Source organism: Anolis carolinensis, unplaced genomic scaffold, assembly GCF_035594765.1.
Source record: "Anolis carolinensis isolate JA03-04 unplaced genomic scaffold, rAnoCar3.1.pri scaffold_8, whole genome shotgun sequence".
In the NCBI taxonomy this organism is placed as follows: Eukaryota; Metazoa; Chordata; class Lepidosauria; order Squamata; family Dactyloidae; genus Anolis; species Anolis carolinensis.
In genome coordinates, this window is record NW_026943819.1 from 3811380 (window position 1) to 3828873 (window position 17494).

At 42.0% G+C, this 17494-nt stretch overlaps 1 protein-coding gene and 1 pseudogene across 1 annotated transcript; both read left to right on the plus strand.

Annotated features, from left to right (window-relative positions):
* Positions 1–1662: 1662 nt before the first annotated feature.
* Positions 1663–5693, plus strand: LOC100553089 (nicotinamide N-methyltransferase-like; annotated as a pseudogene).
* A 1567-nt stretch (positions 5694–7260) lies between these two features.
* On the plus strand, positions 7261–16749 carry LOC100552889 (nicotinamide N-methyltransferase). The gene is made up of 3 exons (XM_062961029.1): positions 7261–7451; positions 9569–9776; positions 13001–16749. The coding sequence occupies exons 1-3, from the start codon at positions 7301–7303 to the stop codon at positions 13431–13433; spliced, it is 792 nt and encodes a 263-aa protein (XP_062817099.1). The 5' UTR covers positions 7261–7300; the 3' UTR covers positions 13434–16749.
* The last annotated feature ends 745 nt before the right edge of the window (positions 16750–17494 follow it).

Here is a 17494-nt window from a genome sequence, read left to right on the forward strand (position 1 = left end):
GATTATATGGCAGTGTAGACTCAAGGCCCTTCCACACAGCTATATAACCCATTTATAATGGACTTAATCTAAGATAAAACCTTTACCCTTTACCTTAACTACCACCAATTCCTCTATACTTTATTTCCCATACCACCATACTTTGTCACAGCAACGTGTGGCCAGGCACAGCTAATATATATATATATATATATATATATATATATATATATACAGTAGAGTCTCACTTATCCAAGCTAAATGGGCCGGCAGAATCTTGGATAAGCGAATATCTTGGATAATAAGGAGGGATTAAGGAAAAGCCTATTAAACATCAAATTAGGTTATGATTTTACAAATTAAGCACCAAAACATCATGTTATACAACAAATTTGACAGAAAAGTAGTTCAGTACGCAGTAATGTTATGTTGTAATTACTGTATTTACGAATTTAGCATCAAAATATCACGATATATTGAAAACATTGACGACAAAAATGGCTTGGATTATCCAGAGGCTTGGATAAGCAAGGCTTGGATAAGTGAGACTCTACTGTATATATATACCAGGCATGGGCAAACCTGGGCCTTCTCTCCAGGTATATACATACACACACAGGCAGTTCCAAAGTTACAAACATCCAACTTTCTTTCAAATTCCAATGATCACAAGGACAGAAAATGAGATGAAACCCTCTGAACAGAGATGCAGGCAGAAAACACACATAAGTGTTAACCCTTCCCTATGCTATCCAAAGCTATAGATAGATAGATAGATAGATAGATAGATAGATAGATAGATAGATAGATGATAGATAGATAGATAGATAGATAGATAGATAGATAGATAGAGATAGATGATAGATAGAGAGATAGATAGATAGATAGATAGATAGATAGATAGATAGATAGATAGATAGATAGATAGATAGATGATAGATAGATAGATGCAATGTGTGTTTTTCCCATGGAGTAAACAACAAAACCACTGAACCAAAACACACCAAATTTAGCCACAAAAGACATGGTCATCCAATCTATGTCTTTCAATCAAAAAGACGTAGAAAAGTAAAGTCCAAATAACAGAAAACTCCCCAATAGCTTACTACGCATGCGCAGAAGCCCTCCCAGGAACTGAAACAACTACATTACCCAGATGACCTCGTAGCTGTGCACAGAGCCTAATGCCACTTTTAAAAAATGTTGCCATGGTGGAACAGCCTTGCAGCTTCAAAGCCAGGCTGCTTCTTAACCAGACGGGTCCTCTGTTGGCAATCTTGAATACCACTGAAAAGCCTTACAGCTTCAAAGCCAGGATGCTTCCTAACCAGAGGGATCCTAACCACCAGACTACACCACAGCAACGCGTGGCTGGGCTCAGCTATTATATATACGACTGGAAGACTGATAAAACCCTTTAACAGCATCGTATGATAATCTCTTTTGCTCTGGATAGATTTTGTAACTAAACTTAGTCTACAAGCTTAGGCGTCATTATCTGGTTGAATGCAGTTACGAATGCAAAATAACAGGCTATATTTTGATTCCTGTTGTTCGCTCAGATTATAATAGACTTGTGAAGATGAAGCTGCATGTCGATGGGCCATCCAACAATTAGTTCAGTGGGTGTGTCCCATTAGGGAATAACCAGTAGAACCGGGACTCTTATCTCTATCTAAGCAGGTTTCCTATAAGACATTGAGCCCAGAAGCTGACCACCGCCAGACTCAGGATTGGGAAAAGACATCTAAGTGGTCTACAAACATGGAGAGTGACTTCACGGGAAAAGAGGCTTACAGGCAGTATTTCAACCCCAAAGACTATCTGAACATGCACATGCAATTTGAGTCTGAGAACATACCGGTGCACGAGGACCTCTTCTCTTTTGTCTTGAAGAATTTGCAGAAGGCGTTCCTTGTGGGTGAGTGTTGTGGTTGTGGTGGTCCATTCTTGTGATAGACCACTTGTGATAGACCATGGTGCTGGCAAGAGTTTTATGACCAGGCTTTGCCCCACTCCGAGAGCTATATCCATCACTGAGAGCTCACTTGTGCACATCTTGGTCCACAGGTCGTATTGAAATGAAGGACTTGCAGACCAAGAGTTGCTTTGGAGGACCTAGAAAATGCCTATGGTTTCTTCAAATAGAATCATAGAATAGTAGAGTTGGAAGAGACCCCATGGGCCATCCAGTCCAACCCCCTGCCAAGAAGCAGGAAATTGCATTCAAAGCACCCTCGATAGATGGCCATCCAGCCTCTGCTTAAAAGCCTCCAAAGAAGGAGCCTCCACCACCACCATTGGCTCATGTCAATAGACTGTTGACATGAGCAGATGAGCCCAGGGCCATTATGTGTTAAAGAGCTTTGATTTATTGCCAGGTGTAAATGAGGATGCAATTGAAATCACACTAGAGGAAGGACATTGATATGGAAGAGGGCATCAGTGACAGGAGAATGGGCACTCTCACTGGTTTCTTTGAAACACAGATGGCATCGGAGGGGACACCCTGATCGACATTGGAAGCGGCCCCTCCATCTACCCTCCATCTCTCCGCCTGCGAGTCCTTCAAAGAAATCATTGACACTGATTTCCTTGAGCAGAACCGGGAGGAGATGAAGAAATGGCTGAAGAAGGACCCAGAAGCATTTGACTGGACCTCAATGGTGAAATACACCTGTCAGCTGGAGGGGAACAGGTATGGTGAGATAACTTTGGTATCTAGAGGATGCGTTTGATTTTCCATCTCTTAATAACTGGAATGTGAATCCATGAGCCTCTCTCAATGCATTGAGACTTCAGTCCCAAGTCCACCTTTCCATTGGGTATGGCTGCTGGAACTTCTGGCACAGTAAGTCCCAGCAATCATACCCAATGGTAAGATATACTGAAAACTCAAATCCCGATGCATTGAGAAAGGCTCATGGATTCCCATTCCATCTCAAGGGTATAATGGTTCTACTGCCCATAAACAGCAACTTGAATTCTTGTGAGTGCTTTGAAGGCTAACAGGTTGTGGTTGAAGTCCATAAAATCCAATGGTGGAATACATGGTGGATTAGTATCTGATGGTTACCTTTTAATTTCTATCTCTTTGTAACTGGAATGGGAATCCATGAGACCTGTTGGTGTATGTTTGGTGTAAGGGTGAAATAATGAATCAAGTGTTTTTACTGTTTGCACCAGATATCTTTTTCCAGCAACTTAAGTGTTAACAGCTGGCCAGTTTTGAGTGATGAACCAATAGGTCGTGACTGAGGATAGGTCTGAGAGGATGTTCATCTTTCTACATTGGAATGTGCTGTTATCGGCAGAGTGTGTGAGCTTCGTTGATCGGCAAGGAGAGAGCATGTCTCCTATGAGCGATAGACTCAGTAACTTGTAAAATAACTTTGTATATAGAATAAAGTCTAAGAACCGCTGCGTTCAGCTGATTAACGACTGTGGTGTCGTTTGTAGGTGCTGCTTATTGAGAGACCTGGATCACCAATAAATCAGGGTGATGCAGAGCTGATTTTTTTTTTAACCCCACCCTGACGCGACCATCTCAATACATTCCAGTATGCCCTTCCATTAGCTACGTTAGGAATAGAAGCTATTTCGAACTTCTAAAAGCTACAAAGAAAACGTGACCTTTATCAGATTCCTGACACAATTGGCTTTTAGGATGGAAAACTTGGGAGATTTCTTCTGGAAGGGCATTGCCCCCCATAACAACTGTGCTTAGTGATACTCTGGCTCCAATTCAAGGACTTCCAGGAAGTCTCTTGAACTTCACTCCCAACCCTTAAAAACAATTTGTCTCAAGCAAGCAATTGGAGTAACTATTTCCTCTTTGTTCAGATATGAATTAGTGAGGCCTTAGGGGGGAAATATATTGCTCTCGAGCTTTGGAGGGAAAGTGACAGCTTTGCTCTTGTTCTTCTAGGGAGAAGTGGATGGAAAAGGAAGAGAAGCTCAGGAAGATCATCAAGCGAGTTCTGAAGTGTGATGTGACTTTGGCCAACCCTCTTGACCCGTTGATTCTCAAGCCGGCCGACTGCGTCCTCTCCACTTTCTGCCTGGAATCGGCCTGCAAAGACCTTCCCACGTACCGTGCTGCTGTGAGGAACGTGGGCTCCTTGGTCAAACCCGGGGGCCACCTCATCTTTGTGGTGGTCACTCAGGAGACCTTCTACATGGTTGGCCCACACCGATTCTCCTCCCTTTACTTGACCCCAGAGATGGTCAGAGATGCCGTGAAAGAGGCTGGGTTTCATATTCTGTGGTCCAAGATGGCCAGTCTGCATTGGTCACCAGAGATCACGGATGCTCATGACGTGATCTTTATGGTTGCCCAGAAACTCAATGGAGCATGAGTGGCTAGATCAGGGGTCCTCAAACTTTTTAAGTGGAGGGCCGATTCACAGTCCCTCAGACCATTGGGGGCCCCGACTATGAAATAGTCCAAAATTAGGATTGTTGTTGTCGTGTGCCTTGAAGTCATTTAGGAGTTAGGTCAACCCCAAGTCTAAAGTTTAGGCCATGTGCCTTAGTTTCGGGGGCCCTGTTCTAGACAAATTCATAAGACCATAGGTAAACAAAGAGACCACCAAAGACCATCTAGATGGTCTCATAAGACCATCGGTAAGAAAAGGTACCCTCAAAGGCCACCTAGATGATTTCATAAGGCCATCAGAAGACCATACATAAGGAAAGGGACCCTCAAGGACCATCTAGATGCTTTCATAAGACCATAGGTAAGGAACGGGGGCACCAAAGGCCATCTAGACAATCTCATAAAACCATAGCTAAGGAAAGGGACCCTCAAAGGCCACCTAGATGATTTCATAAGGCCATCAGAAGACCATACATAAGGAAAGGGACCCTCAAAGACCATCTAGATGCTTTCATAAGACCATAGGTAAGGAAAGGGGCCACCAAAGGCCATCTAGACAATCTCATAAAACCATAGGTAATGAAAGGGACCCTCAAAGGCCATCTAGACGGTCTCATAGGACCACAGGTAAGAAAAGTAACCTCCAAAAGCCATCTAGATAGTCTCATAAGGCCATAGTTAAGCAAAGAGGCCTTCAAAGAACATCTAGATGATCTCACAGGACCATAGATAAGCAAAGAGACCGCCAAAGACCAGGTAGACTTAGGTCAACCCTAAATCTAAAGTTTAGGATGGGGCCAGGTCAATGACCTTGGAGGGCCGCATCCGGCCCACGGGCCTTAGTTTGGGTACCCCTGGTCTAGATGATGAGGAACACATGGAGAGTAGCTAAGCACATGGCCATAGCCAACGCATTGAGGGATCTCAATTGAGATAAAGAACATGCTGTTTCTTGGTTATGAGAAGACAAGAGAAAAGGGCAAGCAAAGGCATCAAAGGGCAACCAAGCTCATTTCTAGGGTCAGAAACAGCCTTTCCTTTGACCCCTTTGTAATTATTACCGGAGAGTTACTGTTCAATGGTTAAGTTGCTTAAAAAAATATTAAGCTAGTGAAACATTAGGGTTACCTATTTAAAGCAACGGGGACATAAACAACTACCTTGCATTCAGTGAATTGTGGGTGGTGTTTCGTGAAATGAGCGAGAATGCCAATGTATTGGGTGCGGGATATTAAAAATGTGCCCCATGTGGGGCATTTGTGGGTGCAGAATCGAGCACATGCCTCCTAAACATCTCAGGAAGTTTTCAATGTGGATTAAACATACAATAGATACATTTTGTGTCATGGTGGTCTTTCTGGTGTGTCCATGTGCCTTCAAGTTGCCTCTCAACATATGGGAGCTCCATATATTTCAATGGGTTTTCTCAGGCAAGGGATACTCAGCAGTGGTTTGGCCAATTTATTAATTATTATTTATTTATTTATTTACTAAATTTCTATGCCGTCCTTCTCACCCCGAAGGGGACTCAAAGCGGCTTACAAATTACATTCACATACAATACATTATATTATTAGCATAGTACAATATTAGCATTAAATTATTATATTGTACTATATCATTATATTGTCATATTATTAGTAATACAGAAGAGTCTCACTTATCCAAGCCTCGCTTATCCAAGCTTCTGGATTATCCAAGCCATTTTTGTAGTCAATGTTTTCAATATATTGTGATATTTTGGTGCTAAATTCGTAAATACTGTAATTACAACATAACATTACTGCGTATTGAACTACTTTTTCTGTCGAATTTGTTGTATAACATGATGTTTTGGTGCTTAATTTGCCGGCCCGTTTAGCTTGGATAAGTGAGACTCTACAGTATTACATTTAATATAGAATAAAAAGGTAAAGGTTTCCCCTGACGTTAAGTCCAGTTATGTCTAATATATAATATTAGGCATATATATATAGATTGTATATATATGTGTGTGTGTGTGTGTGTGTGTGTGTGTGTGTGTGTGTGTATATATATACACACACACACACACACACACAGTAGAGTCTCACTTATCCAAGATAAACGGGCCGGTAGAAGCTTGGATAAGCGAATATCTTGGATAATAAGGAGGGATTAAGGAAAAGCCTATTAAACATCAAATTAGGTTATGATTTTACAAATTAAGCACCAAAACATCATGTTATACAACAAATTTGACAGAAAAAGTAGTTCAAAGTGCACTAATGCTAAGTAGTGATTACTGTATTTACGAATTTAGCACCAAAATATCATGATGTATTGAAAACATTGACTGCAAAAATGCGTTGGATAATCCAGAACGTTGGATAAGCGAATGTTGGATAAGTGAGACTCTACTGTAAATGAAAAATTACTCAATATTTCGGACTGTATTTATCAAAGGGTTTACATGGGCAATGTTAGGAGAGAAGGCTGAGATTTTGACCCTTCTTTCCTGTGGGTTCATCTTCCCATCTGGGTGTCGGAGGGTTATTCTTTGAAGGAACGTGGCTAAAGTAAGTCTTGTAAACATTAAAAAAGAACGCTTAATGGGTCTCCCGAGTTAGCAAACCATGTCGTAGAGGCCTTTAAGTGGAGAAGCCAAAGGGGCCAAAGTCATGAGGGTATTTCTACTTATTTACAAAAGGTGTATGTGTGGTTTGTAGCATGAATTAATGCCAAACTTACGAGTCAACTTTTCTGTGGGTTGGGCAACAAAAGATGGTCTCAGAGGACTGCATTCTCCTATCCTGGTGCCCAGAGAATGATTATTGGAAGGAATGTGCCTACAGCAAGTTTTCTATAGGTTAAGAAAGAACATATAATGGGTCTCCCATGGTAGCAAGCCACGCCTGGGGGTCTTTAAATTGGGAAGCCAAGGGGGCCAAAGTCATTTAGGTGTTTCTCTTGATCACAGGCAGAATGGAAGTGGGCTTCACTGGAAAAGAAGCTTACCGGCAGCATTTTGATCCCAAGGCTTTTTTCAATATCTACATGCCTTGTGGCTCCTCGCAAACCTGCGAGCCGGCGACTACGTTCCTCCAGGAAAAGCTCCACAAGGCCTTCCGTGTGGGTAAGTGTCTCTTCTTGTCTCAGAAAAAAGAAGACAAGAGGCCCAGAAACTCCGCATGTTATGAAACACGGATTCATTGCCTTGGGCATAAGAGAACAAGTCCAAAACAGGGAAGGAAATGCAGAGAAGCATTGGGAAGGCGCTTCGAGACAGCACCAAAATATGGGATTTTTTTTTCGTGTCAGGAGCAACCTGAGTTGCTTCTGGAGTGAGAGAATTGGCCGTCTGCAAGGACGTTGCCCAGGGGACATTGCCCAGATGTTTTGATGTTTTTACCATTCTTCTGGGAAGCTTCTCTCATGTCCCCACATGGAGCTGGAGCTGACAGAGGGAGCTCATCCGCACTCTCCCCGGGTGAGATTCGAACCTGGCGACCTTCAAGAAAAAATAAAGGAAAAACGGAATATCCAAATTGAAACAAAAATAAAGTATTTGGAAATCATATTAGCATCAAAAAATCTGCAATTATTACAAAATAATTACAGTAGAGTCTCACTTATCCAAGGTAAACGGGCTGGCAGAAGCTTGGATAAGCGAATATCTTGGATAATAAGGAGGGATTAAGGACAAGCCTATTAAACATCAAATTAAGTTATGATTTTACAAATTAAGCACCAAAACATCATGTTATACAACAAATTTGACAGAAAAAGTAGTTAAATACGCAGTAATGTTATGTTGTAATTGCTATACAGTAGAGTCTCACTTATCCAACGCTCGCTTATCCAACATTCTGGATTATCCAACGCATTTTTGTAGTCAATGTTTTCAATACATCATGATATTTTGGTGCTAAATTCGTAAATACAGTAATTACTACATAGCATTACTGCGTATTGAACTACTTTTTCTGTCAAATTTGTTGTATAACATGATATTTTGGTGCTTAATTTGTAAAATCATAACCTAATTTGATGTTTAATAGGCTTTTCCTTAATCTCTCCTTATTATCCAACGTATTCGCTTATCCAATGTTCTGCCGGCCCGTTTACGTTGGATAAGCGAGACTCTACTGTATTTACGAATTTAGCACCAAAATATCATGATATATTGAAAACATTGACTACAAAAATGGCTTGGGTTATCCAGAGGCTTGGATAAGCGAGGCTTGGATTAGTGAGACTCTACTGTACATGCAAATCTACTGTTCTGATTTTAGAGTTTTGTAATACAGTAGAGTCTCGCTTATCCAACGTAAACGGGCCGGCAGAATGTTGGATAAGTGAATATGTTGGATAATAAGGAGAGATTAAGGAAAAACCTATTAAACATTAAATTAGGTTATGATTTTACAAATTAAGCACCCAAACATCATGTTATACAACAAATTTGACAGAAAAGGTAATTTAATGTGCGGTAATGCTATGTAGTAATTACTGTATTTACAAATTTAGCACCAAAATATCATGATGTATTGAAAACATTGACTACAAAAATGGCTTGAATTATCCAGAAACTTGGATAAGTGAGGCTTGGATAAGTGAGACTCTACTGTATTTGGGAATCATATTAACACCAAAAAATCTGCAACTATTACAAAATAATTACATGCAAATCTACTGTTCTGATTTTAGAGTGTTGTAATACTGGTAGCCAGATTTTGTTCATTTTCATGGTTTCTTCCTTTCTGTTGAAGCTGGACCATTCCAACAACTATCATGTCAGACGACACAGAGAAGCCATTGAAATCCACAAGCATGTGGACAACTTCAACAGAAAGGAAGAAACCACGAAAATGAACAAAATCTGGCTACCAGTATTAAAAAACTCAAAAATCAAAATAGTAGATGGGAACCAACACTCTGAGGGCAGAGCACAGCTAATGACTAACAAAGGATGCCCCCAGGCAAGAGACAAAAACCTTTCCAATGCTAATTAGGGTGATTAACTGAAACATTAATGCTGGCTTCCCACTGACAAAGGACTCTTGCCACACCCTGGACTCTACACAGATATATATTCTTTCCTTTCCTTACTTAGTTTATCCACACCTCACAACCTTTGAGGATGCCTGCCATAGATGTGGGCGAAATGTCAGGAGAGAATACTTCTGGAACATGGTCACACAGCCCGAAAGACATACAACAACCCTATTTCATGTTTTCTTTGAAACACAGATGGCATCCGAGGAGACACCCTGATTGACATCGGCAGTGGTCCCTCCATCTACCAACTGTTGTCTGCTTGCGAGTCCTTCAGGGAGATCATCGTCACCGATTTCCTTGAGCAGAATCGGGTGGAGATACGGAAGTGGCTGGAGAAGGACCCGGAAGCCTTCGACTGGACCTCCATGGTGAAATACACCTGCCAGATGGAGGGAGACAGGTACAGATTGCTATCTGATGATTGGCTATGTTTCCATAGAAGAGAAGGAGATCTATGAGCCCTTCGCAAAGTATCAGGACTTCAGTTCGCATTGGCTATGGTTGCTGGGACGTTCAGTCCAACAATGTCTGGAGGGTGCCATGGCTCTGAAACCCATAACTATTGACTTAAAGAGTTTTGAGTGTTTTGCAGTTCAATAGGATGTGGTTGAAGTTCATAAATGTCTAACGATTTCTTAGACCGAAAGGTGACACAAGGTGACTCTTGCTTGATTTTCATACAGACACTGACTCCTTCTCTGAGCATTTGCCCACAAATTGCTGCTTTACATTTAACACACTAGTTAATAGGGTTGTTGTATAACGGCGCTCCATGCAGTCATACCGGCCACATGACCTTGGAGGTGTCTACGGACAACGCCGGCTCTTCGGCTTAGAAATGGAGATGAGCACCAACCCCCAGAGTCGGACACGACTGGACTTAACGTCAGGAAATCTGGCCAGGGCGAGAATGCAAACCCTTTCCGTCGGGGTTGACCTCCTCGCCAATCAGTAGCCTTAAAGATGCCATGCCTGATCTACACTGTGGAATGAATGCAGTTTTGCGACCACTTGAACCACCTTAGGAGCCCCAGTGGCGAAGTGCGTTAAAGCGCTGAGCTGCTGAACTCGCAGACCGAAAGGTCCCAGGTTCAAATCCCGGGAGCGGAATGAGCGCCTGCTGTTAGCCCCAGCTCCTGCCAACATAGCAGTTCGAAAACATGCCAATGTGAGTAGATCAATAGGTACCGCTCCGGCAGGAAGGTAACGGTCATGCCGGCCACATGATCTGGAGATGTCTATGGACAACGCCGGCTCTTTGGCTTAGGAATGGAGATGCGCACCAACCCCCAGAGTCGGTCACGACTGGACTTTACCTTTACCTTTATGTTTTCCAGGCTGCATGGCCATGTTCCAGAAGCATTCTCTCCTGATGTTTCGCCCACATCTAGGCCAGGCATCCTCACAACCTCTGAGGATGCCTGCCCTAGATGTGGGTGAAACGTCAGGAGAGAATGCTTCTGGAGCATGGCCATGCAGCCCGGAAAACACACAACAACCCTGTGATCCCGGCCATCAAAGCCTTTGACAACACACTAGTTAACATTTAACAGACTGGCAATCCCTCCTTGATTTTATTAAAAACTAGCTTGGGGACCCGGCGATGCCCGGGTCATTTGAGAATGGTATTACAGTAGAGTCTCACTAATCCAAGCCTCACTTATCCAAGCCTCTGGATAATCCAAGCCATTTTTGTAGTCAATGTTTCCAATATATCGTGATATTTTGGTGCTAAATTCGTAAATACAGTAATTACAACATAACATTACTGCGTATTGAACTACTTTTTCTGTCAAATTTGTTGTATAACATGAAGTTTTGGTGCTTAATTTGTAAAATCATAACCTAATTTGATGTTTAATAGGCTTTTCCTTGATCAGTCCTTATAATCCAAGATATTCGCTTATCCAAGCTTCTGCCGGCCCGTTTAGCTTGGATAAGTGAGACTCTACTGTATTTGTCTTTTAATGTTATGTATTCTGTTTGGAGTGTTTGGAGCCATTATGATAAGTTGGCCATTTTGGGCGTGTGTACAAACTACTGCAGTTTCTAGATTCCCAGGGCAATTGCCCCGAAATATCTATCAGCAGTCTGTGTGCCAAGTTTGGTCTAGATCCATCATTGGCTGGGTTCAGTGGTCTTTGGATGGAGGTGAACTACAACTCCCAAAAACAAGGCCCCTTCCCACAAATACATGCAGTATGTTCAATAGGTCATGAGGCTTCTCTGTGTGAAGTGTGGTCCTAGTGCATTGTCGGTGGGGGTCAGTGTTTGATGAACTATAACTCCCTTTTTTCCCAAACTTGTCCAATATGTTGTATTGGTTATGGGGACTCTGTGTGCCAAGTGTGATGCTCGTTCATTGCAGGTGAACTATAAATCCAAGTACCTACTTCTCCTCAACTTCCAGTCCAGTTCCCCTCCAAACTCACCAGTAGTCAAATCTGGGCATATCGGGTCTGCATGGCAAGTTTGGCCGAGAGCCATCATTGTTTGGGTTCATAGCGTTCTGGTGTAGGTGAACTACAACTATATTCCCCAGTAGGAGTGACAGTGCTCTGACTTGATGCAGGTGAACTACAACTTCCACCATGTGAAGTCAATCCCCAAACTCCTCCAGTAAGTTTAGTTGCAGCTCAGTTCTGCTCTGTTTGTTCTGCAGAGAGATTGGAAAGGAAAGGGCAGTGGGCGGGGCCATGCAAATTCCACAGCAATGGAGAACCCTGGGATTCCTGCCTGTGGTGGAAGAAAAAGCAAAATCTAGGATGAAATGGTCCCCAAAGGAAAGCATTCCTTGGGTGGTGGGCCGTAGTGTTTGGGAAGGACATTGGCAGGGGCTGGGATGCATGTTCATGGCGCTCGCTGTAACCAAAATGTCAGTGGAAAAGAGTGACTTGCTGGATTCTTAACCCTGGGAACTATAGCCTGTTTGTGGAGTCTGGAGGCTGTCTGTGTGAGCAGACATCCGTGCCACATATGGGTTTTCGCTTTTATTATGATTTAGATTAGATTAGATGAAAATAAAATTATATTATTATAAATAAAGAGAATCAACAAGTATGTAGAAAATTATGAATATAGGGAAGCTACAAAAACCGATGGACAATAATAGACCATTGGGAACAGGATTCCCTTTGGATCAAGGACAATATAGATAAGGATGGAAGTCAATGGATCCCTCTAGTCCTTTTCCTTTTTTTTTCTCCTTTCTTTTTCTCTTTTCTTCTTTTTACCTTTTTCCATCCCTTTCGGGGAGACACTACTTTACTATCAACCAAAATGTCCCCCCACTTTTACTGTATTTTTGAAAATTTATAAATATTTTTTTAAAAAAAATAAGTGCGAGTGCATCTGCACAGTAACTGATCTCTAAGGCTTATTTTTCACCTACGCTTTTGATGTGTTGATTCCTACCTTTTCCAAGGATTTTCCAATGTAGGTCCTGTGGCAATCTCACCTTTTCATGCCTGCTCTGCTTATTCCATTGCTCTTGAGGTATGAAATATAAAGCTTGATTACATAATGTATTGCAGACACCCACTTCATTTGAACTTGATGCTTCCAAGACCAAAGAGATTCTTCCATGCTTGTTGATGGTCATTCTCCCGCTTTCGTTCCTTGTAGGGAGAAGTGGATGGAAAAGGAGGAGAAGCTCAGGAGGACCATCAAGCAAGTTCTACCATGCGATGTGACCCTGGCCAACCCCTTGGATCCTTTGGTGCTCCAGCCGGTCGACTGTGTCCTCTCCTCTTACTGTCTGGAATCGGCTTGCAATGATGTTCCCACTTACCGTTCAGCTGTGAAGAACGTGGGCTCCTTGGTCAAACCCGGGGGACACCTCATCTTTGCGGTGGTTTTGGAGGAAACCTACTACATGGTTGGCCCACACAAGTTCGATTGTCTTTACCTGACACCAGAAATTGTTACAGATGCTGTGAAAGGGGCTGGCTTTGAAGTCCTGTGGCCTCAGAGCCTTAGGCTCACCTTTCCCCTGAGCATCAGTGATGCCAAAGGCATGTTTTTCATAGTGGCCAAGAAACCCAGCGAATCCCAGTGAGTTAATGGGGGAAAGAACCAATGCCGACCATAGGAACCCCATAAATGAAGCTCATTCTCCAGATCTTTGAGCTCTAGATCAGAAACACACCTCGATTTTCAAAACCCTGAAACCCAAAAAAAAGTATTTACAATATTATATCAATCTAATGTGCATCCTAATTTGGGCAACAAAACATGAGCATTAGATTTGACTAAATATAGTATGTCATTCTATGCCAAGCTGGCTGATGGATCCCATCTCTGGAACTTAGTGAAGTTTTGCCTCGGTCCTAATGGAGTTATCCCAGGTTCTGAAATGGTCCCAGGACCTTGGAGAGCTCTTTTAAAACCAGGCAAAACCTGGAAGGGATTCACCCATATTTACTCGAATGAAATGCTCCATTTTCAAAATCCTGAAACCTAAAAAAGTATTTAGAATATTATATGAATCTAATGAGCACCCCAATTTGGTCAAAAAAAATGAGCATTAGATTTGAGTAAGTACAGTTTGTCATTCTATGCCTGGCTGGTGGATCCCATCTCTGGAACTTAGTGAAGTTTTTTCTCGGTCCTAATGGAGTTATTCCAGGTGCTGAAATGGTCCCAGGACCTTGGAGAGCTCTTTTAAAACCAGGCAAAACCTGGAAGGGATTCACCCATATTTACTCGAATGAAATGCTCCATTTTCAAAATCCTGAAACCTAAAAAAGTATTTAGAATATTATATTAATCTAATGAGCACCCCAATTTGGTCAAAAAAACATGAGCATTAGATTTGAGTAAATACAGTTTGTCATTCTATGCCTGGCTGGTGGATCCCATCTCTGGAACTTAGTGAAGTTTTTTCTCGGTCCTAATAGAGTTATTCCAGATGCTGAAATGGTCCCAGGACCTTGGAGAGCTCTTTTAAAACCGGGCAAAACCTGGAAGGGATTCAGCCTTATTTACTCAAATGTAATGCTCTATTTTCAAAATCCTGAAATCCAAAAAAGTATTTAGAATATTATATGAATTTAATGAGCGCCCTAAATTGGTCAAAAAAAATATGAGCATTAGATTTGAGTAAATACAGTATGTCATTCTATGCCAAGATGGCTGGTGGATCCCATCTCTGGAACTTAGTGAAGTTTTGCCTCAGTCCTAATGCAGTTATTCCAGGTGCTGAAATTGTTTCAGCACCATGGAGAGCTCTTTTAAAACTGGGCAAAACCTGGAAGAGATTCAGCCTTATTTACTCGAATGTAATGCTCCATTTTCAAAACCCTGAAACCCAAAAAAGTATTTAGAATATTATATCAATAAAATGAGCACCCTAATTTGGTCAAAAAAACATGAGCATTAGATTTAAGTAAATACAGTATGTCATTCTATGCCAAGATGGCTGATGGATCCCATCTCTGGAACTTAGTGAAAGTTTTGCCTCGGTCCTAATGGAGTTATCCCAGGTGCTGAAACAGTCCCAGGACCATGGTGAGCTCTTTTAAAACCGGGCAAAACCTGGAAGGGATTCACCCATATTTACTCGAATGTAATGCTCCGTTTTCAAAACCCTGAAACCCAAAAAAGTATTTACAATATTATATCAATCTAATGTGCATCCTAATTTGGTCAAAAAAACATGAGCATTAGATTTGAGTAAATACAGTATGTAATTCTATGCCAAAATGGCTGATGGATCCCATCTCTGGAACTTAGTGAAGTTTTGCCTCGGTCCTAATGGAGTTATCCCAGGTTCTGAAATGGTTTCAGGACCATGGAGAGATCTTTTAAAACTGGGCAAAACCTGGAAGGGATTCAGCCTTATTTACTCGAATGTAATGCGCCATTTTCAAAATCCTGAAACCCAAAAAAAGTATTTAGAATATTATATGAATCTAATGAGAACCCCAATTTGGTCAAAAAAACATGAGCATTAGATTTGAGTAAGTACAGTTTGTCATTCTGTGCCAAGATGGCTGATGGATCCCATCTCTGGAACTTAGTGAAATTTTGCCTCGGTCCTAATGGAGTTATCCCAGGTGCTGAAATGGTTTCAGGACCATGGAGAGATCTTTTAAAACCGGGCAAAACCTGGAAGGGATTCAACCTTACTTACTCGAATGTAATGCTCCATTTTCAAAATCCTAAAACCCAAAAAAGTATTTAGAATATTATATGAATCTAATGAGCACCCCAATTTGGTCAAAAAAACATGAGCATTAGATTCGAGTAAATACAGTATGTCATTCTATGCCAAGATAGCTGATGGATCCCATCTCTGGAACTTAATGAAGTTTTGCCTTGGTCCTAATGGAATTACAGTAGAGTCTCACTTATCCAACGTTCTGGTTTATCCAACGCATTTTTGTAGTCAATGTTTTCAATATATCGTGATATTTTGGTGCTAAATTCGTAAATACAGTAATTACTACATAACATTACTGCGTATTGAACTACTTTTTCTGTCAAATTTGTTGTATAACATGATGTTTTGGTGCTGAATTTGTAAAATCATAACCTAATTTGATGTTTAATAGGCTTTATCTTAATGCCCCCTTATTATCCAACATATTCGCTTATCCAATGTTCTGCCGGCCCGTTTATGTTGGATAAGTGAGACTCTACTGTATCCCAGGTGCTGAAATGGTTGCAGGACCTTGGAGAGATCTTTTAAAACCGGGCAAAACCTGGAAGGGATTCAGCCTTATTTACTCGAATGTAATGCTCATTTTCAAAACCCTGAAACCCACAAAAGCCTTTACCATATTACACACATCTAATGCACAACCTAGTTTTGCGAAGGTAATTTGGTCAAAGAGGCCCAGTGCCTCTGCATGTCAACAGAACTTAATTCATTGCCTTGAGCAGAAAAAAAATGATCCAAACAAGGAAGGAAAGAGGATGGTATATGATGGCTGCCTTTGCATTTCCACCCATTAATAATAGTAAAAAAGGGGATTCATGAGTGTCAGAGTGTCCTCCGAAGATTCACACTCAAGCAGGCTCACCAAAACAGCGGGTCCCGTCTCTGGTCACAGTCGCAGCTCCAACTTTCTCTCCACTCCAAACTCCAGTCCAGTCTGGAATCAGGGCCAGTCTAGGATACTGGGATCTGGGATCTAGTCCAGTCTAGGATCTGGGCCCATAACCAAATGTCAGAGTAATTTAAGCAGCGCAGCAGCAGTTGGATGGAGTCAGTGGAACGCAGCACGAAGAGACATCAGAGTGATTTTTTTAATCTCATGCTCCATCGCTATAGATTTGGGGGATTTGTAGCTTACTTCCTTTTGATGTGTCGCTTCAAAGCTTTAGAGAAAGAGGATTTTCCAATAAAGGTCCTTCCTGTGCCAATCTCACCTTTTGAGATCTGCGTTGCTTATTCTATCGCCTTTGAGATATGAGATGTAAATATTGCTTTAGGTAAAGTAAAGGTTTTCCCCTGACATTAAGTCTAGTCGTGGTTTGGTGCTCCTCTCCATTTTGAAGCCAAAGAGCCGGCGTTGTCCGTAGACACCTCCAAGGTCATGTGGCCATTGGCATGACTGCATGGAGCGCCGTTACCTTCTCACCGGAGCAGTATCTATTAATCTACTCACACTCTGGGGGTCAGTGCTCCACTCCATTTTGAAACCAAAGAGCCGGCGTTGTCCGTAGACACCTCCAAGGTCATGTGGCCATTGTCATGACTGCATGGAGTGCTGTTACCTTCCTGCTGGAGGAGTACCTATTGATCTACTCACACACTGGAGGTTGGTGCTCATCTCCATTTCTAAACCCAAGAGCCAGCGTTGTCCATAGACTCCTCCAAGGTCATGTGGCCATTGGCATGACTGCATGAAGCGCTGTTACTTTCCCACCGGAGAAGTACCTATTGATCTACTCACACTCTGGGGGTTGGTGCTCATCCCCATTTCTAAGCCGAAGAGCCAGCGTTGTCCGTAGACACCTCCAAGGTCATGTGGCCGGCATGACTGCATGGAGCGCCAATGTTACCTTCCCACTGGAGCAGTACCTATTGCTCTACTCACACTCTGGGGGTTGGTGCTCATCTCCATTTCTAAGCCAAAGAGCCGGCGTTGTCCGTAGATACCTCCAAGGTCA

What these genes read in the sequence shown, in the direction of transcription:
- LOC100552889 (XM_062961029.1), top strand. Translation starts at nt 7,301, where the DNA reads ATGGAAGTGGGCTTCACTGGAAAAGAAGCTTACCGGCAGCATTTTGAT. An exon ending in CCACAAGGCCTTCCGTGTGG is followed by an intron (nt 7,452 to 9,568) that starts GTAAGTGTCTCT and finishes TTTGAAACACAG; the next exon opens with ATGGCATCCGAGGAGACACC. An exon ending in TGCCAGATGGAGGGAGACAG is followed by an intron (nt 9,777 to 13,000) that starts GTACAGATTGCT and finishes CGTTCCTTGTAG; the next exon opens with GGAGAAGTGGATGGAAAAGG.